At 39.6% G+C, this 23,235-nt stretch overlaps 1 protein-coding gene across 4 annotated transcripts; it reads left to right on the top strand.

The window, feature by feature from the left end:
- Positions 1 to 1,519: 1,519 nt before the first annotated feature.
- On the top strand, positions 1,520 to 23,222 carry LOC122865658 (calcium/calmodulin-dependent protein kinase kinase 2). Of its 4 annotated transcripts, none has more exons than XM_044174393.1 (18): positions 1,520 to 1,884; positions 7,583 to 7,882; positions 8,506 to 8,847; positions 10,434 to 10,481; positions 11,457 to 11,510; positions 13,716 to 13,767; positions 13,935 to 14,068; positions 14,718 to 14,754; positions 14,973 to 14,994; positions 15,114 to 15,202; positions 16,399 to 16,598; positions 16,826 to 16,879; positions 17,017 to 17,090; positions 17,297 to 17,387; positions 17,867 to 17,998; positions 19,270 to 19,373; positions 19,591 to 19,644; positions 20,678 to 23,222. In XM_044174393.1, the coding sequence occupies exons 2-18, from the start codon at positions 7,649 to 7,651 to the stop codon at positions 20,748 to 20,750; spliced, it is 1,794 nt and encodes a 597-aa protein (XP_044030328.1). In that variant the 5' UTR covers positions 1,520 to 1,884; positions 7,583 to 7,648; the 3' UTR covers positions 20,751 to 23,222. The 4 variants fall into 4 exon arrangements, with proteins under 4 accessions (XP_044030328.1, XP_044030329.1, XP_044030330.1 ...); XM_044174394.1 differs by having other exon boundaries at positions 1,521 to 1,884; positions 17,300 to 17,387; XM_044174395.1 differs by lacking the exon at positions 19,591 to 19,644 and having other exon boundaries at positions 1,522 to 1,884.
- The last annotated feature ends 13 nt before the right edge of the window (positions 23,223 to 23,235 follow it).

The following is a 23,235-nucleotide window of genomic DNA, read 5'->3' as shown; positions in this document are numbered from 1 at the left end:
AGGCCACATTTACTAGGTTTCCAAATGGCTACTCTTTATTTGATCACTTTAGTTCTTAGCATCCTACCTGCCCCAATGGGATTTTGCATCATAGATCGAATTCTTTCCTGCTTAAACAATTGAGGATAACAAATTAAATGTTAAGTATTTGGTGTGATTGGCAAGATGCACCAGTTACACCTTGCATGTTCTGACTGTTGACTCAAATTTCAGAATCAAATACTTTATTGATCCCCGTAGGGAAACTCTTTGTTACAGTAGCTCGTCTTTACGTCAGTGCACACAGGAGAAAGTACTAGAAAACGATATGATACACTATAAACACTATAAAACAGGTCAGAAATAAATTAAGTATCATGTCGGTATAAGTATAAGATAAACTAAGTGTCAAGTACCAAGTGGGTTTACTGGTTGATGATGAAAGTACAGTCTAAAATACAATGTAACTAATTATGTAATATTAATAAGCGGAGGTGCATGTACTGTCGAAGAGTAATTGAGGTATATAGTATCAGTAGCAATAAATAAGAAACAACTAACAAGGGAAAACTAATATTGCACGGAAGTAGTACATAGAAAATTGCACAATTATTATTAATTATGGCGGAGATGTAAAGCTCAATGTCCAGTTTAGTGACCTAGGGTCATACAGACTAACCCTTAGAGGGAGGAGTTAAATAGTTTGGTGGCCACAGGCAGGAATGACTTCCTGTGGTGCTTTTTGGTGGGATGAGTCTTCCGCTGAAGGTGCTCCTTTGCCTGACCAGCACGTCATGGAGCGGATGGGAGACACTGTCCAAGATGGCATGTAGTTTGGCCAGCGTCCTCCTCTCTGACACCACCGCCAGAGAGTCCAGCTCCACCCCCACAATGTCACTGGCCTTGCGGATCAGTTTATTGAGTCTGTTAGCGTCTGCTACCCTCAACCTGCTGCCCCAGCATGCAACAGCATACAGGATAGCACTGGCCACCACAGACTCATAGAACATCCTCAGCATGGTCCGGCAGATGTTGAAGGACCTCAGCCTCCTCAGAAAATAGAGGCGGCTCTAGCCCTTCCTGTAAACAGCCTGAGTGTTCTTGGTCCAGTCCAGTTTGTTATCTAAGTGTACTCCCAAATACTTGTAATCCTCCACAAGTACCTGGGACCAATGTTTGTCTGGTCCAAAAGATGTTCTTGCCTCAGTCTCTGCTCAGGTTTGCCAGAGAGATTGTAAATCAGTGCAAATTTGTCAGCCAGTTAACATGAGAGGAAAAACTAAGTCACCTCATTCTGAACAAATAAGGTTCAGTGGTTCTGGCGCTTGAAAAATCACATTATGGAGGTTGTTAAAGAAGGTGCTGACTTGGTCACTAACCTGCTTGATAGAATAAGTATCTACTGTGGAGTAGATACTTATTTTTTATTATTTTTTATAAACAAAAGAGAAATAGTGTAAGAACTTCCCCACAAAGCTGTTAATTCTAGGGTGCGACTCTAATACACCACAGGGGGGAGCCAGCAGGCTACAAAATGCTTGTAGCAGAAATCCCCAAGAACCATGAAGTGTTTTATTTTGAGGTCGCGAGTTAAACGAAAAGGCGAACAAAGGGTAGCTCATCTCTTCCGTAATGTAACGTTAGGTTCTTGTGAATTACATTGCTGCATCTATTAACGGTAAGTTACCACACTGCCTGTTTCTCCAACACTTCCTCCATGTCAAGCACGGGACCTGCGTGCTCAGCTGGATTGGTCCATCACAACATCGGTTATCAGTCCGCTACAGTCTCCCCGTTTCTCAAACCACTAGCTAGCCGTCGTGGTAGAGACGTTACTTACACCGCAGCTTAAGAGGGAGAGGCAACCTCACAATTGTGACTTGTGGGCCTAAGAAACACGTTAAGGTAAGGTTTAATGTTGTACATGTATTTGTTTTTTGTTTGCATGTCTTCCGTAGCGTGTCATCGGGCGTACTATGGACGTTACTCACTCGCACTAGCATCCTTGACTCCTGCCCAACATCTGTATCTGACAGAAGAAGCAGCTGCTAACGTTAGCTGAGCTGTTTGACTTTGACGCTTAGGGCTAAGTTAGCTTAGACGACGGTTAATACTCGTTTCATCTATGAATTTGTGATAGCGTTGATAGTAAAAGGCGCTTGCTTGTTTTAATGTTTACAGTCAATGTGATAATTCTCAGTTATGCGTGTCAGTTAGCTATTACTACACTAGGAAAGCGAAACCATTGTTAATATCAGTTGCACATAACAGTAACGTTATAACAGTAGAGTCAAAGGTAATATGTGTTTCTGAGTTAACGCAAGAAAACAATGTAAATAACGAGTCTTGGTCTTGCTAATGGTTTGATTGCGTTAACGTTTAATACTTATGCTGAAAGTAAGTTAATGCTGCTGTGGATTGTAATGGAAACAGTTTTGTTTTCATTGTTATTATGTATAGATCTTTTTAAGAATTAAGAATTGCATTAACATGTCCTTTACAAAAGATAGCACCCAATATCGGCCTGTATGTTCCCCCAATGTATTTCTTTTCCTGTATTTTTTTTCAGTGTTTTGATGATTTTGAAATGTTTTCAGACCACTGTTCATCAGGATACAGTGGTGTTGTTTATCACATGATGACAGATTTGATAACATACTTGAAATGCACCATCTTCTATTTTTGCTGGTGATCGAATGGGCAGTAAATCCTATTTTTTAAATCGTGAGAATTGTATACACTGTATATTTTCCCAAATGGTCTCTGTTGACAAATTTGGCTACACTTCCCTATTCTATGGATGTCATTATTCTGTAAAGAATGATTGTAATCTAACTCGCATATACCAACATTACTGTGTTACTTGTTAGATAATCGAAAAATAAAAAATCAACTAGAGGTGAAAGTCGCTTTAATCGAGTAGTCAATGACAAAACTACTTTGTTAATCGATTAATTTTCAATTGGTCAATTTCTCTGTTTAATATCATTGGAAAATTGATATCTTTAGGTATAACATTGTAAGTCATAATAATCAGTATGAAGACGTCACCTTTGGTTCTGGTTATCATGATGCACATTTTTCACTACTTTCTGACAATTAATTGAGAAAATAATCTTTAGCTGTAGCCTTAATATTAACTGTTTTTTGTGGTTGATACAGAGTTGATAATGGGTAAACATCTCCAAAGAGTATTTCATAACAGTGCCTAAGTGTGGTGTATTTTGGAGTTAAATATCTTGGCTGACAATGAAATATTTCAGATTCTCAGTAATATTGAACTGTGATTGTGTGATAACACTATAGTTAAGTTGGCTGAAGATGCTCATCCCTCCATTTACAGGAGCTTTATTTTTTTTCGCGGCTTCGCAGATCACTGATAGGGTTGCCTTGTTGATCTTTTAATGAAGCTGGGGATTCTCCTCTGCTCCAGATGGCCTTGTGTTGTACTTATATGTCTATGGCTTGGACCCCCAAAAGCTCTGATAAGTCCTCTCTCCCCCTCCCCTCCTGCCCAGATAGTGAATGTCAGGTCATGTGACTTTTGTTATGATAAGAGGCGCAGTATGGCATCTGGAGCTAGGCAGCATCTGTTGGTGTTTCACAAGGCTCAAATCTAACTGCTTGTTCTTCGTCTAGCTGCTGCGATCACCAGGGGTCAGAGAAGTTTAGGGCTTTAGCCAGCAGTTCAGTCATCCTTGATATACATTATCTTTGTATAGGAACTATAGAAACATTGGGGGCTATGCTGTTTTTATCTTTAGTGCTAGTGTGCAGCTTAGCCTAGTTAGCAAGGATGTCTAGCAAGGAGGGATTTGATATTTCACATGTTTTGCTGAAAGCTTGGATATAGTATTAGTTTGTGTCCAGTCCCCTCCTAATTTGGGGTGAGAGGTGGGTGACATAATTAAAACAGATTGATAAACATGACGTGTGAGTTGTGTCAAAGTAGCTTTCTGAGCTCCAAGGTAAAGGATTCTAATGAGTGCTAGGCTAACAGTAGCTTCAAGTTTCCGGAACTCACTTCCTAACTAGTGGCTATTGACCCCAAAACGTCAACAGAAACCAACTAAGCTGGCATTCAGCTTCCTTTTGTTGATTTCTCATGCTGCTGCAAATCCTGCCACCAAAGACAAAATGAACCACTGTTTGACTGACGTTCAGGGCTAATTTCCAAACCCCGCCCTCGGCGGAGAATGAGATTTGCAGTGACATTGTGTGTCTTGCTATAAGTGATAAAGTTATGTAAAGACTTTTTAATCATCACTAATGTAGAAACTGCACAAAAAACCTCTTCATGTGAATGGAAACCTTTACATGTATGCCTTACCATTTATCAGAGATCAAGTAGATCAAGCTTGGTAAGTTGCCTCTCTTCTCTGGATATAAAACGTCTACCTTAACTAGTGCATTGCGAGTTTCATCCAGGGTCACGTCTCTAAGTTTTTCTGTACTCCACTGAGTCCACTTATTAGGGCACATTGTGTCACTTTGGTGGCAGCGATACTATGTCAAAAGTCAAACTGGATTTCAAGAGCTTCTTTTTTCAGCAGAATGAGACAAGGATACTGGGTATTGTAGGAAAAGTGAAAAAGGTACAACAGCTGGCAAATGTGTGTTTTTGAAAAAATTGTAACATTCAAGATTGACGTAACATCCCATGATAACGATGACTTTTTGTAATGGCTATTTTACAGTATGTGTGAAAGGGGCTAAAGAGACCAAGCAGTCAAGAAAACCAGGAAGTAATTATGGAACTTATGCTCAATATGAGTCTTTGTGTAAATGTGTGGTGATTCTTTCTTTTCTTTTTGTGAGTTAGCATCACTATATATAGGCTGGCAATGGAGGTAGAGAGGCCACCTGGAGTGGGTGTCTCTTCCCACACATGGTCCTCATTCTGAACCTGGCTGGAGCTGTTTTTCTTATTGCCTCCCCTTGTTTTCCTGTATCTGTGAGATTTACTCAGCTCCCACACACTGACAGTGCCACAATCCTTTCAAAACCATAACGGAAATCAAGGATCCCTCTCTGCTTCTTTCTTTCTCTCTTTTACTCCCTCCTTTCCTTCTCTCTCCATTCCTCTCACAGATAATGAGCAGATAATAAGCTGAGTGGACTTGGAGATGGAAATGGTGCTCTTGACATTATGCAAAAAAGGTTTTGGTTATATGCTGTACAAATGATAATTAACCACGTTGTATAACTGACATCAAAAGCAGACTGAACCATGGCTTTTATAGATGCATCAAATCTGTCCACTTAGAGCGGAAGTTTGTGATACTAGACATGTTTGTTTGCATTAATTAGCACTTAACAGAATGTGTGGAAAAAGTCCAGACCCCACGGATGTTTCATACGGAAAGAGCTGTATCTACTTATGTTTCAGAGCTAGTTAACAGCATCTCTGATTGTTTTTCCCACACCCTTTCATTATACACACAACTTGGTTCACGCTGGCCAGTCAAACACTGACAGCTCCAGCTGTGTGCAAAGGTAATTAAACGTTAGTTGTATATATACATTTTGTCATACTTTGTCGCAGGATTTATGCCAGCCCTAAATTATTCTTGGCTAAAAATATACAGTTACTGTCTGTTTTTTGTTTATCTTGACTCCCACTTCACAGTTGCTTTAAGTAGGTTTAGTAAAGGGAGTATACTTAAGGTAGACCAGGTTTTTGTTTATTTGTATTTGTTCTTCCTACATGCATAATATATACCGTTTGTTAAGGCCTACCTCAGAAAAGTCCAATTTTCGTTGCAAAGTTGTTGTTTTATGTGTTGAACTAAAACATTAATACTAAAGCAGGATATTGGTATTGGTTAAATATGGTCTTGGGCTCCCTCCCTATAACCCTGGTCATGCAGCATGAGCAAATTATGGCAAAAATCCAAAGCTAAGTGAGTAACCTCATCTCCAGTTGATTGTGCACTATGCACTGGTTGAACATGCCACAGAAGAACCATATGATGTGTTAGTAGAACAGGTGTAAACAGGAAACTCTTTTAAAACAGTGTTGAAGCTATTGGGAGCTTGTATGCCATTAATTGATATTTGTTGATGTTTGCAAACCCTAGCCTATAGTCAGCATGTGTAGATTTGTTACCTTGCAACTCCATCAAGATAATCAAGATGCTATGGAAGTAGTTCCTGTGCATTTACCATTATATTTGTTCATTTGGTAGACGCATTTGTACAAAGCCATGTACAAATGAGGTACAATCCAAGCCACAGTAGATCAAGGAGAAGCCTTTGAGAATAAGTGCCACCACGCTCAGATCCAAATTGATACATGTGATACAAGATTGCAGGTGCATGGAGTAGCCTAAGTTCATAGCAAATTCTATATAATTTGTTTTGACCGAGAGATAGACAGAGAACGAGGGAGGGAGAGAGAGCATGTTATTAGAATGAACATGCGAAAGAAGAATTGTGATTAGGTACTCTTGGAAGAGGTAGGTCTTCAAGTGATTTTTGAAGACAGAAAGAGATTCTGCTGACTGAATTCAGTTTGGTACCTCTGAGCTGAGCTGGTTATCTAATGTTGTGCTGAATAGAGGGACTGGCTAGGATCACCAGAAGTTCAGTCTTAGAGAGACTAAGTTGAAGGTCCCATTCCATCATCATCCATTTTGAGATATCAGTGAGGCTGGTTGAGATCCGTGCCGAGACAGTGGGACCATCTGGTGGGGAGGACAGATAGAGCTGAGGTGGCAAGAGAAACCATGTGAGCAGATAATCAAACCAAGGGAGGTGGTGTATATTGAGATGAGAAGTGGACCACACATCGATCCTTGTGGTCCCCAGTGGAAAGGAAGTGACGCTTAGACTCTTCTCTTTGCCATGCCACTTTGATTGATTGTCCTGTGAGGTAAGACTCAATCCAGAGTAGCGCTGTAGCCAAGGTGCCTAGTTCAGATAGGGTGGACAGGAGGATTTGTTGGTTCACCATGTCAAAGGCTGTCAACAGACCTATCGGTGAGAACTGATAACTGGGCTTTTTCAGCCTGCTCCACATTGTGGGGAATGTACACAAAGCCAATAAAGCATGAATCATGTACTTTATTGCAGGCATGATTGTAGGTGAGCTGGCTTGAAAGAACTTGGAGGGAATAGGTGTTGGGATGGCTCGAGAGCAGATGTGTAGAGACATCTTTCACAGGGAGAGGGGAAAATGCAAACAATTGTAACACACCCTTAACCAGAGGAGATACACTGTGGTTGAGTGGTTCTGTGAATTGGACACTGATGGCTGCCATCAGTAAAGAATGATGTAGCTGAGAGAGAGGTGGCTGGTGGAGGAGGAAGGAGGTTGTAATATTACTGATATTATATATTGCTATAGATATACTAGATATGCTATATTAGATATTACTAGTATTTCAGGAGCATAGTACTCTTTTTTAGGGTAGCCATTTAAGGAGGACACTGTCCAGATAACTCAGAATGTACTCTTTCTGTTTGTTTTTCAGTTTGCTCTGTCCCAGTACTTCGTACCATTTAAAGGCTCCACCTATTAATAGGGCTGTAGATATTTGAAAGGACAGCAATTGTTCTCCACATGTATTTTCTTATTCTGGAATGTTCTCTTGTGTCTTAGGCACCAATTCCCCCCAAGGTTCCCATCTGATGGAGCAGTGGTTGTCAGTCTTTGTGAAGAGGCACTATGTTTCCTTGTCATGTAACCCCCTGGCCCTCTGCTGAGCCGCCGGCCTCCTGTGGCAGTCATGCACCCCCAGCACAGCCCTCACAACCCCTGCCTGATCTGCTGTGCAGCTGTCCCGCTCCACCTTTGAACACCCTCTCTGAGACACCCTCCCCAGACCCCATGGAATCCCTCATCGTGGTCACGGAGTACGAACCCAGCAGACCACCTGGAGAGGCTGGGGAAGAGGAGGAGGTAAGATGAAACACACCCAGGTAACACTATATGTACCAGAGATCTAATTGGACATTTGAGTTTCTACTGAATGAAATGGTTCCATGACACATGATACATGCCCATAGTTTTATTTTTTCCAGACCCCATTTCAGACTCGTAGTTATGAAGTTTTGAGACCATGTAGGCAGTAAGTGTTCTCACTTTAACATGATATCCCATGCATTCGTTTGTATTTTGTAGATCCATAAATAAATCTAAATTGAGAAGTCATGAGCATGAGTGGAATCAACATTTGAAAAATCTGACACATTCTCAAAAAATAATTAAGGTTATTAATCTCACACAAAGTATTTTTTGTCCATCTGTTATAATGGATTGTGTTGTAATGTGCAGGTCTTGCTGGTATTGTTAATACAAAAAGGAAGGGAGGCAAACAATTTATTTAATTGTACTAATGCCTTGAATTGAAATACACAATGTCATCTAGAAGATAGGCACAAACTGCATTGTCTCATATAAAGTTGATATAAACTGACAAATACTACATATTGATCATCATATAAAACCCGTACCAAGACAGCCTTACACATGTGAACATGCAATAAGTAAAATATATATGATTTGAATGTATCACATTTCAGGTAGAAGAAATGGACAGTTCTGAGACGCCCGAGCCAGCTTCCTCTGTGGCGACACCTTTCCGGACTCCTTCCTGCGACCTGCTGTCCCACACAGTTGGCCGGCCAAAGGCTCTGCTACCTGAAAGCCAAGAGCAAAGGGGAAGGTTAAGCTTGTCAGACAGGAAACTATCTCTGCAGGAGCGCTCTCAATCGGCAGCATCACCCTGCAGCTCTCCGGGACTCAACGGGCGCTATATTTACCCGTCATTACCCTACTCGCCTATCACATCACCCCACTCCTCGCCACGCTTGCCCCGCCGGCCCACTGTGGAGTCCCACAGTGTTTCCATCACAGACCTCCAGGTATGGTCAAGCCTTGAGGCTAACATCCAGTCCATTCCAGTGTTAAGGATTTGAATTTTTATAAGCCTCTATGATGATGACATTGCTGCTTAAAAGGTGTCCCAGCCTGTCTGGAACAAAATAATGCTTTAATTACTGTTTGCCATATTGATACCAGTTGTTTACCTTAATATTTACCCTCTGTAGAACCAAGTCAGTTTTGTTTGTCCATGATTGTTCAGATGAAGAAGAAATCAGTTACAAATTAGCCAATATGAGGTTACAGCCAGTGTAATGATAATTGTGATTATATAATTTATGGTCTTTGCACCATCTGACCAGTGTATTCCCTTAAGGACTGCATTGCATGAAGCGTTACACATGGATGAACAAACTAACTAATGTTCACAGAGCCAGGCTCGTACAGAGGTGCTCCTCTTGAACATCTGTTAGTTATCAAAATATCAGTATCATACTTGCGTCTGAAAGTAAGCAGAACTACATGTGCATTTGTCTTAAAAGCAGCAGCACACTGGTAAAGACTGAGCTTTGTGGACGCAAAGGTAAGGTTTTACAGTCTCAGTAGATGTAGATAATAGTTGTGTTCCCTGTTACACATAGACGCAGAAACCTGTAAATGTCATGTACTGGAGATAGAATCTCTCTTAGGGCAGCAGGCTGCAGAGGTTCTCCTATATGAAATTTAGAGCCTGATATACATTTCTGCTTTCACAGAATCACATATTGTAGATGTGAAACAAATACAAATAAAGGTTAATTAGGTGAAATAATTTGAAATATTGTCTTATGGCAAGTGTAATGTAATGCTGTTGATCATTGTAATTCCTCTGAATTCTATATTCACATCATCTTACTGTCTTTCTTTGCACTTAGGTCTTTTAATGATCTAATCAAGAGACCAACAATCAAATAAATTACATTTAGTAATATGTTTTTAATGAAGAGCTGGTTAGCCAGAGCACCTCTAGTTGTTTGTATGAATCATTCTCTGTAGGCTGGGTTCAGTTTGTTCTCAGCAGTGTCTGTGTTCCTATCACTCATTGTTTTAAATCCACATTGCTTTCCATCATACAAATGAGGGTAGAATACACCTGTACTAGACTGCCTAGTTCCCTTTAAAGACTACAAAATATACTACAAAACTGGGAAACACATCCTAAATCTCAGGCACGTTTGAAGATTAGCAGATATATTAACTACAAACCTGGATTTGTCTGGATTTGTCGAGGTTTTACTTTGAAAGAATCTTAGAGAATGACAAATTGAACTGGGACAGTGATTGCAGACTCATACTGACATGCTGACAAGCACAGAAAATGTGTCAAGTTGCAAGACATCAGGCACCCTTGGGAACACTGATGTGCAGAACACTGCACTTATGAGTTTCTGTTGAAAATGGAAATGTAAAAAAGAAAATTTAATTGAAGTGAAAGTTTATGGACATGATTTCGCATGAAGAAGCCAATTTTGTATGAATGCTCATGATGTATCTAGGGTATCTTAACTGCTAAAATATCTGATGTGATTTCATTTGAAAAGAAACCATTTTCTCCTCCTCTCTTTTCTCTTACCTCCCTCTCTTCAAGGATTGTGTTCAACTCAACCAGTACAAGCTGAAAGATGAGATTGGAAAGGTACCATCAGAGACAACTCACTGATTGCTCCCTTTCACTGCCTCTTCCATTTTCCTCTCCCTTCCGCCTACTGCATGTCTGTCAAGTAGCGCACATCATCAAGGACACGCAGTAACAGTCTCTGATATCCTCTCTCCCGGCTGTCCTCATTTCCCAAACTCTGTGTAAACTACCAGGCCAAGGGAGAGTTGGAAGATGGATGAGAGGGTGGTATAAATAGCGCTCTCTAAGGGTTGTGCAAGGCTTAGTGGATACAAGTGTGTGTGTGTGTGTGTGTGTGTGTGTGTGTGTGTGTGTGTGTGTGTGTGTGTGTGTGAGTGAGCGGTTGTGTGTGCGCGGTTGTGTGTGCTTGTATGCACGTTTTAGATTGTGGGTTTAATAAGACAGAATGTGCATGTCTGTGGATTTCTGCATGTAGGTAGACATGTTAGTGTGTGTGGTTTAGTGTTCAGCGGAGACAATTAGAGCCTTTCAAGATTGTTGGAGATGCTCTTGTTGTCAGATCATCTCTGGGACTGTAGGATGAGCTCTGTGCTGCCTCTCCAATCTGCTCCCCCAGCAGGAACTGATCCTGCTCTCTCTCTTAGTTTTTTTTTTTGGGCATGGATTTGTGCACACAGGCTACTAATTGGGCCTAGTTTTTATCCTGAATTTCCTGTGTGTGGGAAGGGGAGCTTGATAGCATAAACCAGATCCAGTTTCCTTAATTAGCCTGAAATCAAAAATGAAAGAGAGAGAGGGAGAGATGATTTGAATTTCTCTGTTCTCACTTTGAAGCAGCTGGTACTCTTTCAGTGAACACTGTCAGCCCACACACTTCCCTCCTGTGTGTATGTGTATTTGTTCCTGTGTGTATTTGGATTTATTTAGTTTGCTTTGCACAGAGTGTGATTTTATTTTTTTTATGTGAAGAATTGACAGCTGCTAAGTCTCACTTTATTGGCTTCTGTTCTCTTTGATTTATTCCTGGCCCAGGGCTCATATGGTGTTGTCAAGCTGGCTTACAATGAGGATGACAATACATACTATGTGAGTACTTCATGCACACACAAATACAGATGTGATTCATTCCCAACTATTAACACTGTCTGTGTTTCTCTCACTTCTCTCTCATTCCTTATCATTTGTCACACACACACACACAGACATGCCTCATAACAAGCAGACCCCCTTGTCACATTTACTGGTGTGATTTTATGTGAAACCTCCCCATATGAAAATGTCTCCAGTTAATTGTGCCTCGCTGAGTACTGTAATAACACATCAGCTTGAGCTTTTCTGTTTGCACTTCATGATTAGAGCTGCAATTCTCATTAAGCTGCATGATATTGACGGACAATGACATGGGGATTATTTTAATATTCCTCCCAAGTGACAAAGCCCACATGTCACATTCAGTGATTATATCATTGCCATAATAACTGAGGGCATTGAGGCTATTAAAAAAAGTCTTGTTTCCCCCGAACAGGGAAAATATCCACCCAACAATGTAGCTGTCACACATTGCGCTCTTTGTCCAACTCTGCCTAGATGGTTGTCAGCTACAGTAGTTGTTCAAGAAATGGTCAAGGAGATCTCTGGCTGGTTACCCACTAGAAATCTGCATGGCATGGCATGTAGGCTATCCTAGTACTTGCAGGGTACCATTAACTTTCACATGGTATTTAAGTACATTTATAATTAAATTATATTTATAATTTTATAATTTTAAAATAAAACAGGTCAAGTTAGCTAACAACACCCAGAAGTCCATCAGTAATATTTATAAATCACAAATTTGTCTCAAAGTATATATTTATTGTCTCTAGGGGTGTAACGGTACACAAAATTCACAGTTTGGTATGTACCTCGGTTTTATGGTCATGGTTCGGTATGTTTTCGGTACAGCAGGGAAAACAAAAAAAATATTTTTGTAATTTATTTTGAAAAATGTAAACATTAAACAGTGGTTCATTGACCATGATTCTTACTGTAACAGTTAATGCACTCAACAACAACTGCAGCTTGCGCTGGTTTATACAGAGCAGCACAACGGACTGACTGAAATGCACACGGGAAGGCACGTTGTGGTGGGGCTCAAGCACTTTGACCTTATGCTTAAAATCTGTATTCTCTACTACTGAGTGTGGTCGCACATCTGCAGCGAGAAATACTCCTAACGTTATAACATTAGTTATGATGGCATGGTCCGAATCTACAGTGAGAGGCTGCCTGAACGCTGTGGAGAAGCACTCGACTTCCAATCTGGTTTTGTCTTGTTCCGCTAATCAATAAATTTGGGTGATGCCGTTGTAAATGACATGTTTGAAGTTTTTTCCACAGACAAACCCGACTTTAGTTGAACAATGTTGGCATACAGTTTGACACTCATAGTTGCTCATCGTAACTAACCGGGAAACCGTAATGCTCCCATACAGTGGATCTAAATGTCAGGGAGGATCCTCCAGCTCTGGTCTCTCATTCGTGTTTACCATTCGGAGGCAGCGACACTACATGAGCTTGACTAACCGGGCTAACTGGGTTAAGATGAATAGCATGCTACAGCTGATAGGCAGCAACTGGTGCATTGCCAAAACGTTCCAGGTAAAACTCACGCTCTATAATTTTTGTTCCACGCGTGCGGTTAGTCGACATAAACAGACTATTTTGACAGTAATAGTTTGGGTCACATGGCGTAACGATCCAAGGAAGTCGCATACCGAACCGAACGTCCTGTACGGAACGGTTCGAGACGAATACACATACCGCTCACACCCTTAATTGTCTCAAGTATATTTTATGAGTTACAGCTAAACATTATTATCAGTTGGTTTAGTTGACATTATCTTGAGTAATTCTTTTAAGATAAGGAATGATGAGGCAATGTACATTACTTTATTTATATCATTTTGCACCAGGGTTGACAGTAAGAACAGCCAGTGTCTTCTTTTGTAAGTCTAGCTTTTATAATCGTTTGTGCTGATGATGATGCTGATCAATGTTAGTAGTCACAAATACACAAAGGATGTTCAAGGTGAGGGGAGAAATTCATAGGCGCTGAGATATTCATGTAGTGTGTGTGGGTGCATTGTCAGATATGCATCATCTCACTCTGCTGGGTCTTACTCTTCTTTTTTGTCTACCTTTCTGTTCATATTTTCTCTGGATCTCTTCCCCATTTGGTTCTCTCACCCCCTCTCCCTCTTTCTCTTATCCTCCCCCCTATCCAAATCCATCTCCCGTTCTCTCCTGTAGGCGATGAAGGTGTTGTCCAAGAGGAGGCTGATGAGGCAGGCAGGTTTCCCACGTGAGTCTGGAGCCAGGGACAGATTGTTAACACTGCAGAGAGTATAGTCTATGCTTCAGTTGTACATGAACACTGCATGCCAATACTGAAACCCACCCTGTCTTTTGTACCATCATGTCCTTCTATCCATCCTATCCTTCCCTCACCTGAAATCCATGCCCACCCAGGGAGACCTCCCCCTCGTGGAGCCAAAGTGGCCCCTGAAGGCCTCCCTCAGCCCAAAGGACCCCTGGAGCGGGTCTATCAAGAGATTGCCATCCTGAAAAAGCTGGACCATCCCAATGTGGTGAAACTAGTAGAGGTGAATGCTGTTAAAACCTACATTTTGGCTATTTTAATTTATTTTTCATATATTTTTATTTTTCCTGAACACGTTTTAAACAGAATTGTGTGTGATATCTGTTATGTCTTCAAAAACGAAAAGTTTTCCAATCCATAGTGGATTTCATTTCAGGGAGAAAAAGTGCAGGTTTGAGATCAAGGTTAAAAAACCCAGTTTGGGCTAAGTCTTCTGATTGCGCCTCTTCTCTCTAAAGAGCAACAAAGGTATGTTGCCAACTCGCTAATGGAACAAATTGGAAAGAAGCCTCAGCAGATAATAGCAGAAAAATAAGGATCAAAACAACAATCTCCATTATTTCAAATTGCATTGTTGCATTGTTCTCATTCTAACACGTCTGTACAAAGGGAAAGGAAAACAAAGTTTGAGAGTAGCAATGACTGAAACCTCCCAGACCTTTTAAAGAGCCTCAAATACAACAAAATTATGGCATTATAACACAGTTGTCTGTGTAACATTGTCATGGCTTTGTACTCTATGTGCAATTATTAGAGATTCCAGAGTGATTCCAGGGTGTATTTATTTTCACTGCATACAAAAGATGATCTATTGTGTGCGTGCATGTGTGTGTGTTTAGACTCATTTCCATTTCTCTGTGATTTGGCGCCAGGTTTTGGATGACCCCAGCGAGGACCATCTGTACATGGGTACGTTGTGGCCAGACAGTCAGCTTTCAGAACAACACATACACGCCGCAAGCACACACACATACACAAAGACACACACACACCATGCAGTCATGCATAAAGCAAGCATAAAAGAAAGTTATTTGAAGCTCATCTTAAAATATCTTGTTTTTTAGTTTGTTTATGTCTTGGTAACCGAAAAGCTTTCATCACTAATCTCATCTGTGTTTCTGTCACAGTGTTTGAGCTGGTCAAGCAAGGGTAAGCTAAGCCTCTTTTATGGTAATGATTGTGACACTGGAATGAGCTCAATCTCATTAGTTATGATTGCTAATTGAGTGTGTGTGTGTGTGTGTGTGTGTACCTGTTTATGTATTCAGGGCTGTGATGGAGGTACCTACAGATAAACCTTTCAGTGAGGACCAGTCACGCTTTTACTTCCAAGATTTGCTCAGGGGAATCGAGTATTGTGAGTCTTCCAAACCTCCTGTTACTCTTATAATAATAATAACCTCATTTATAGAACACTTATCAAAACAAAGTGCTTCACAGAGAAATAAAATACCACAGTAAATGATAAAATACATTTAAAAAAACAACAACACTCAGCCTGTGACTGCGTGGTAGAGCATTAAGAATGAGGTGTTTAGGGTTGTGTATCTATCTCTCTTAGATCATTTGTTACGCATCTAGATATGCTGTGATTTCAAGCTGATTCAATATTGATTGAGCTGCAGTTTAATATAGATTCTTCTCAGATTCAGATTAATTTTGACTTGCAATTTAAAATGATTGTAAAAAAGGAAACTCAGTACTTCAACCTTAACCTTCTTGGAGTAAAAATGATCAGACAGACACTAATACAGATAATTACCTCCTGGAAATGAAACAATTTTGTTGAAGAATTAACTTAATACACAATAATATCCCATAATTAGCTGTTCTTGTCTGTGATAATTTTCTTAAATCTTCTGTGTCCCCTATAGAGATAAAGGTCTATTATATACAGTGTTGGGAATGTCGAAATTAGAATTAAATAATCGAGGTATCAAGATGAAGCTCTTTTGTATCTAGATTTGCCCTTGTCCTACAATTCTTCCATGCCATTTATACAAGTCCTACATGTGTGCTTGACCCTAGCCACACACAAGGCTCATTTCACATGATCTCAAATGGCTCCAAATGCATTTCAGCACAGGAGAGGAGGAGGCCTCTGCACCAGGGGCAATGAAACAGTCTGAAGCTTCATTTTTTTCCTCATTCTAAGTAATAACAATTATAGTCACAGTGCAGGTAGTTTGGTTAAAATATATATTTCAAACAGATTAGTATGTTTTTCTTGTTTTCACATCTAAAGCAGGAACGGTGGGTGTGATCCTTCTGTTGCTGTAATTGCTGAAATGTTTATCCAACTTCTTGTCTAAGTGCACTGCCAGAGTGCCAGAGACTCCTCCACATGGGTCCAAGCCATTTTAATTTTATCCCATCAAGCCAACAGCAGATTTGTTCACAATTAAAAATTCAAATTCTCAGAAGATGAAAAGACCCCCCTCTCAATCCAGACTTGGTTGCACTGTAAGAGAATATTCATCGTCTCTTGCTATAAGCAGAATTTTTCAAAGGTGATCTTGTTGCTGTAATAATTTTCTTTTTCTGTTTCAACAGTACATTACCAGAGGATCATCCACAGAGACATCAAACCTTCTAACCTGTTGGTGGGAGAAGATGGACACATTAAGATAGCAGACTTTGGAGTCAGTAACCAGTTTGAGGGGGCTGATGCCCTCCTGACCAGCACAGTGGGAACACCTGCCTTCCTTGCCCCTGAAACGCTTTCTGAGACCAGAAAGAACTTCTCTGGAAAGGTGAAGGACCAGTTAGCTAACTAGCGCCCTCTGGGGATGTTCAGAAATGCAAGAACCTTTGCTTTTAGGTTTTAAAAATAATTTTCATATATAATCTACTGTCCTAGTTTTCATATTTTTCTTGGGACCAAATATGTTTTTTGTGTACAGTGGTGGATTTCAACTATCATACACTGAAGGAGCAATTTCATAACAGAAAATCTTCATCACATTTGTGTATCATGTAGGCTTTGGATGTTTGGGCCATGGGAGTGACACTTTATTGCTTCGTCTTTGGAGTGGTGAGTGAGTGTTTTGGCAAAAACAGATACACTAAATACTGTGATTTTGTTAGTTTGTTGTTTTAGAGTTTTTCCTGAATGACAATCTGTTGGTCCATGATCTGTCCATTGAACTAATACCTTTCTTTCATTTACAGTGTCCATTTATGGATGAGCGCATCCTCAGTCTTCATCAGAAAATCAAAACACAACCGGTGGAGTTACCTGAACAGTCAGTTCTGCTCCTCCAATCATCCTATGTCAAAATGCTATCACTACCCAGTGGCTGTTGTTTATATAATTAAATGGCTGTTTGCTAAAGTTATACATGAAATACACATTTCAGTGGCCACTTATTTATTTACTTAATTACTGTATCTTTTATTTTGCAAAATTTAAATGTAAGTTAATCTGTACCTGAGATTCTTTCTGTCTCAGCAGTGCTGACATCTCCGATGATCTCAAAGATTTGTTGCTGAAAATGCTGGACAAGAATCCAGAGACCAGAATATCAATCCCACAGATTAAGGTAAACACTCTCTTTCCATTAGTTTGCATTAAAGCACATTTGATATTACATAGGGTGCAGTAAACCACCTGAAACAGAACTTCTAAAAGAGAAGAGCGTCTGTGTGAATGAAGAGAAACCACTGCATCTTACAGGAACTCATTCTTTGATCTGCATATGAAGCTGTCCTGATAGTGATGCCTCAGTCACATGTGCTGTGGTGCAATTTAAACCATTTGTGGTTGGAGGAAAAAATATCTCCTAATATTGAAATGCTGCTGTTTGTCAGATCCTTGACAATACAGAGTTATGGCTAGTCTGTTTTGCAATGTTCTTTATCCATTCATTTAATTCTAAATGTGACATTTATGAAAGTCCGTAAATAATGTGTCTTGTTAAAAAATTGTAACCTGTATCCTGCATAGCTTAACTTGGTCTACTTTATAAACGTGCATCTGTTCTATAAAGTTAGTCTTGGTGTTTGTCATGTTTGTGTGCAGGTGCACTCATGGGTGACGAGGCATGGTGCGGAGCCGCTTCCGCCGGAGGATGACAACTGTTGTATGCTGATTGAGGTGACTGAGGAGGAGGTAGAGAATTCTGTTAAACACATCCCCAGCCTGGCTACAGTGGTGAGTTTATGAACTTGTTTTTATTTTAGAAGATTTTAGAAAAAATCACATCTATGAACATCACAGTCATGCACAAGTCTAATTTGTTTTTGCCTCTGGTCATGAGTCATCTGATGGGTACAGTTCATTTTCAATTCAGCTTCCCTGAGAGAGGCATGCTGTCACACATTGAGACAAAACTGAGAATGAATGCTTTGTCAGGAGCAAACTAATTGCTAATTCTCTGTACGTCTGTATTAGTATAAAAGATATTTTTCAAGTTCTTATATTTAATTTTGTTACTATATTTCAGTCACATCGCACCACCCCAAAACACAGTCACTACACCACTACCACCTACTTGATTGCCCTCTCTGCACTTTGTGCTACACCAGATGCATGACTTTTTAATTTATTGTCATAATTTACATTAATTAATGCCAAATGTTGCGAAAGATATGAAAGTTTGGGATGAATTTGAAGCCTTTCAGCGCTTTGTTGTTTGTGTGATCTTCTCTAACTAGCACTTAAGTACTTAAATTGAAAGGACAGACACAACATTATTATGAACACACCTGCCAACTGAACAAAGTTAAAAAGTAGAACATACAGACAAAGACAAGGGATACTAAAATATCGTACCCAGCCCAACCACAGCCTGTTCACCCTGCTGCCATCTGGCAAGAGATTCAGAAGTATCTGCTGCTGTACCACCAGACTACAGAGCAGCTTCTTCCCTCAGACTGTGAGACTCCTCAATTCATCCTCAGCGCTCCACCATGTAAAATTGTTTTATTTCTATGACTTATTATTTTTTCACCCATCTACTGTATATAATTTTTGTATAAAACGTTTGTTTTTGTGAGTAGCATAAAGGGAACTAAAACTTAATCTCATTATATAACCCTGTGCTGTAAAATGCTGAATAAATCTACCTTGTAAACTTGTAAATTTACCACATCTGCTGTCATTTTGCCATTCTTTGTCACGGCACAATGATCTGTGCTGTGCAGGTACATTAGGGTTATGCTGAGTGCTGTCTGTTGTTCTGTAGGACAATAAACTATGGCATCTAGTAAAAATAAATGATATAGCAGATCTGTTGGTAATGTATGCTCATTATGAAGGTTATAAAATAAAAAGTGTTGATATTACCATAACACCACCGTCGTTATACAACAGAACATTGTTTATAAGTTGTTTATAATGAAAGTGAGGGTTTTCTTCTTTCTTTTCTTTACATTTCTGAGCATAATTTTTGGATTTGTGTATTGTACATAATTCTTTTTCAGATCATGGTGAGAACTATGCTGAGGAAGCGCTCCTTTGGGAACCCCTTTGATTGGGGCCGTAAAGAGGACCGCAGCAGTTTGTGCGCTCCAGGGCAAATGCTCACGTAAGGATTGTGTACAGACACACTACAGACTCTAAACTCTGTCTCTAGCTAAGGTTTTGCAGTAATATTAGGATTCAAAGTAGTCGTAACAGTATGCTGTCACTACTATATTCTTACTTAGAGCTGCTGGGTCCTCTAAGTATAGCCAGCTAATGTTTATCAAGTAGTTTGTCAAGAAGACTGTTATTATTTATCTCCTCCCTCTCCTGCCCTGCAGGAAAGGCAGAGGAGGCAGTGTGAGATACTGCTACATTCATTGTAACCAAAGAAGGTAAATAACTTTAGGACAACTCTTGCCTGCTTTAGTACTGTTTAAGAGTATACTTTAAGACCCCGGGCATGCTGTATTTCTCAATATAGCTTTAATGGTCAAATACTCTTGTGCACCGAGTTTGTAAACTAGCCTGTGCTAGTTTAGGGGTGTTTGGACAAGACATCTTCAGGAATGTTGTGCTCTAGAGTCTGTAGTACCTGCAAGATGAATTACTGTATATTAAGGGTGCTTTTGGTGAAGCATGTGGTGTGTAGTGCATAAAATCCCATTTCATTATATAACAAATTATAGCAATTGAAGTTATTTAAATAGTTAAAGCTAAATTGGACTTGCATAAGCTACTTTGTATGAACAAGGCCATGAATAAGTGACCAGAGCTGTGGTTAAATACTTACAGAATTATATTCTGAGCACCTGATCTGTGGAATAATACACAATATTATGGGGATGGACAAAATATCATGAAGACCTGCGCAAGCTATTGCAATCCAGTTTCAGAGAGGTGTTGATACAACTTTGCAGCAATACTTGAGGCTGCAGTTTGTGGTGTTGAAATACAATACTGCCACACTTTACGCTTCTACTTCAAAAAAGAACATAATACAGTTGAGTCAATGCCTGTCTGACAGTCAAAACAAAAGTAGCATTTTTTTGTCCACACTCAGTTCATCATGAGCCCAGAGCATCCATTTATCTTAATTAGATGTTACTCATTCCTTTGCATGAAGCACTTTCCATACGTATCCAAAGGACATGCCTGTTAATTGATGTCTTTGTGTCTCTCCTTGAGGAAAACCAATTAACTTCTTTAATATAACTTTTCCCCATGTTTCCCCTTTTCTTTATTTCCTAAAGTTTCCCCTTGTGTATGATATGTAAACTTGCTTGCTGCCTTGCATTATGTAACAATTAATAGTTCCTAAACATAGCTTAACAGTAGCTTATTCCTTTCTCTGTTCAGTGATATAGGGTTGACAGCAGGCCCATAGCAGTGCTATAACTAATGCTGGGTCTCTGGTGTGTTACTTAGGAAACAGGAGAGCGGTGATGGCATGAGGAATATGGACCTGCCCTACGTGGGAGAGGATGAGGCTCTTTCCTGATGCAGAGGGTTTATTATGCACGCTGGTATTTGCTTGCCTGCAACCACACAGCAGTACACCCCTTTACTCACAGTTTGATACTGGCAGCCTGCACCTATGTACATTTCCTCGGAGGTGGACAAGTGTGGTGGACGCAGAAAAAAAGGGAGAAATTAAGGATCTAAGGCACTTTGACAACATTTTTAAAGCTTTTATTCCATTCTCTCCTCTTAAAAGGCTCAGTTTGGGGTTGTGGGACTTTAGACTGTCCCATGGGAACCTTCCAGGAGAGGATCCTCCTGAATCTTGAAGCTGTCTTCAGCCCATATTGCCCAACCCATTCCCCTCCTCTTATCCTGCATGCATTTATAGTCCTAGCATGCTTTGTCTCAGGCGTCAACTGTACACATTTTCGTGTTTTATTGTAGTTCAGCCACTTGTGTTTCTCCTTGTCTTTACTTGACAATTCTTTCAGGTATACAGGGCATGGGAGCAGGCGATGGTGATGGTTTATGGGGAGGGATGGTTGTCTTCACCATCACCTCGACATTCTCTTTAGTAGAGCAGGTTTCTTGACAATGATTGTCTGGTTCACTCCGCAGAGTAGCAGTGCCCAGTTTTGTAACATATTTTAGAGTGAAGAATTTGTACAGTTTTCCCAAAATGAAAAGGGGAGTGAAAATATGTTTACTTCATTGAATGCATGTGTTTACTTTCCCAATGCAAACACTATATAAGCTATTTATAAACATTTGCACGCTCATAGACACACTTCGATTATTTTTTTTGTCTTATCACTGGCTCTTTATCAAGGCTCTGATTTAATACCATCAATAGAAAGCGTTAACAGTTGATATAGTGCTTTGTGAACAATCATTTATTTTTTAAGTGAACAATGATATGATTTTTAGGTGTTTGCTATATATTTTTAAATTCATAGAGCTGCAACAAATGGTGATTAATGAAGGTAGTGATCTACCAAATGCATATGAGAAAAACAGAATTTGTTTTTATTCTGTTGCCATTGTCTGGTTTTTTATTGTTTAAACTGCAAATCAGTTCTCTCCAGTTGTTTGGACAAACAAGGTTGTGTGTTGTGATACTGAGGAACAGAGGTTCACATTTTTCAACCGTGTGAAATTAAAATTATGAATGTTTTTGTTTTGTATTGTAAGAATCACTGGTGTTATTTTAAAACTGCACATTTTCAGGACACCAAAACCTTCAATTACATCTAATTTTGTAAATATAGTACGCTAACTTAAAGAAAACAAACCTTTAAAGTATTTGTTCTTTATTGAGCTATTAGAGCTTGCTACTGAAGTTTTGAGATGGAAGCATGGTGCAGCTGCAGACTTTTTGTACAAATCTATGCATATTGTTGAACTTAAAAACCGTTGTCATCTTTGGTCGTCGGTGTAGGCCACTCTGCAAATATTTCAAATGAATTATAAAGTACTTTTATTACTTTACTTTTATTTATTGATGTGTTTTATTTTAGATGATCCCAAAGCAGTAAATTAGGATTTTTCCACTTGTGTTCCTTTTGTTTACATTTCATTTGTTTTCTCCATTTTCTCAAATATGGTAGTGTAAGTAGATAAAGTCACTCGATGTGTCTCTAACATAGGATATTGACACAGTATTTACTGCATTTAATGCTTCCACACACTCATTACTTCAGCACTTAAGTGCTGATTGTATGAGAAAGGGACTTTGGACTTTTTTTAACTTACTACTTGCATGTCACTCTGAACTATACGAACTGTATGTCTGTTTTTTTAAGACTAGTACTATGCATATGATGCATCTTTCTCTGTATGGTGCAATGGTACGCCCTGGCACATTGTCACGTACAGTGTGCACGCTCAGTGGCTGGATGAGGAGGGCTGTATGTTGTTGACTGATTGTAATTTATTTTTGCTTACCCAATGTTTTATCCAGAAAGATGTAATTAAGCTGTGCTCTCCACTGTGGAGTGCTGAAAATAGAGACAGGCACTCTGGCTTTAGATTTTCATAACATTACTGTACTGTACTTTTGAAGGATACTCTTTTTTCTCGATGATAGCTAATGATCTTTTAATGCCCATGATTTAGTCAGAAAATTAATTGCATAAATGTATCAATTTGTGTCATACTGTGAAATGTCACCTCATTTAAACATGCTTTCCACACACAAGATAAATATTTTACATGTACAATATTTAAATCTGTAGTTAGTTTCAATGCAGTCTTTGCCCATTCTTGTCAGAAGAGCCAGGCTAAGTGATTAACTTTTACTGTTCACATGATTTTGCATTCAGTAGTGTAAATGTATTTCATTAAGAGCTTTGGGGGCTCTTTCCTTCTAAATGCATGCCAACATACTGAACACATACCACTGTATTGTCATAGCATGAGAGGTCCCTGACAACAAAATGGGACCTTTAAATGAGTTATTCTATACATACTGTATCTTGTTCATCATTTGAATAAAATATTGTTGCCTTTCTGTAATGTTTTTG

This window comes from Siniperca chuatsi, linkage group LG18 (assembly GCF_020085105.1).
Source record: "Siniperca chuatsi isolate FFG_IHB_CAS linkage group LG18, ASM2008510v1, whole genome shotgun sequence".
Classification (NCBI taxonomy): Eukaryota; Metazoa; Chordata; class Actinopteri; order Centrarchiformes; family Sinipercidae; genus Siniperca; species Siniperca chuatsi.
Note: the sequence above shows the minus strand (reverse complement) of the source record. Positions and strands in the feature narration are given on the sequence as shown.

What these genes read in the sequence shown, in the direction of transcription:
- LOC122865658 (XM_044174393.1), top strand. Translation starts at nt 7,649, where the DNA reads ATGTTTCCTTGTCATGTAACCCCCTGGCCCTCTGCTGAGCCGCCGGCC. An exon ending in TTTCCATCACAGACCTCCAG is followed by an intron (nt 8,848 to 10,433) that starts GTATGGTCAAGC and finishes CCTCTCTTCAAG; the next exon opens with GATTGTGTTCAACTCAACCA. An exon ending in TCCCCAGCCTGGCTACAGTG is followed by an intron (nt 17,999 to 19,269) that starts GTGAGTTTATGA and finishes ATTCTTTTTCAG; the next exon opens with ATCATGGTGAGAACTATGCT.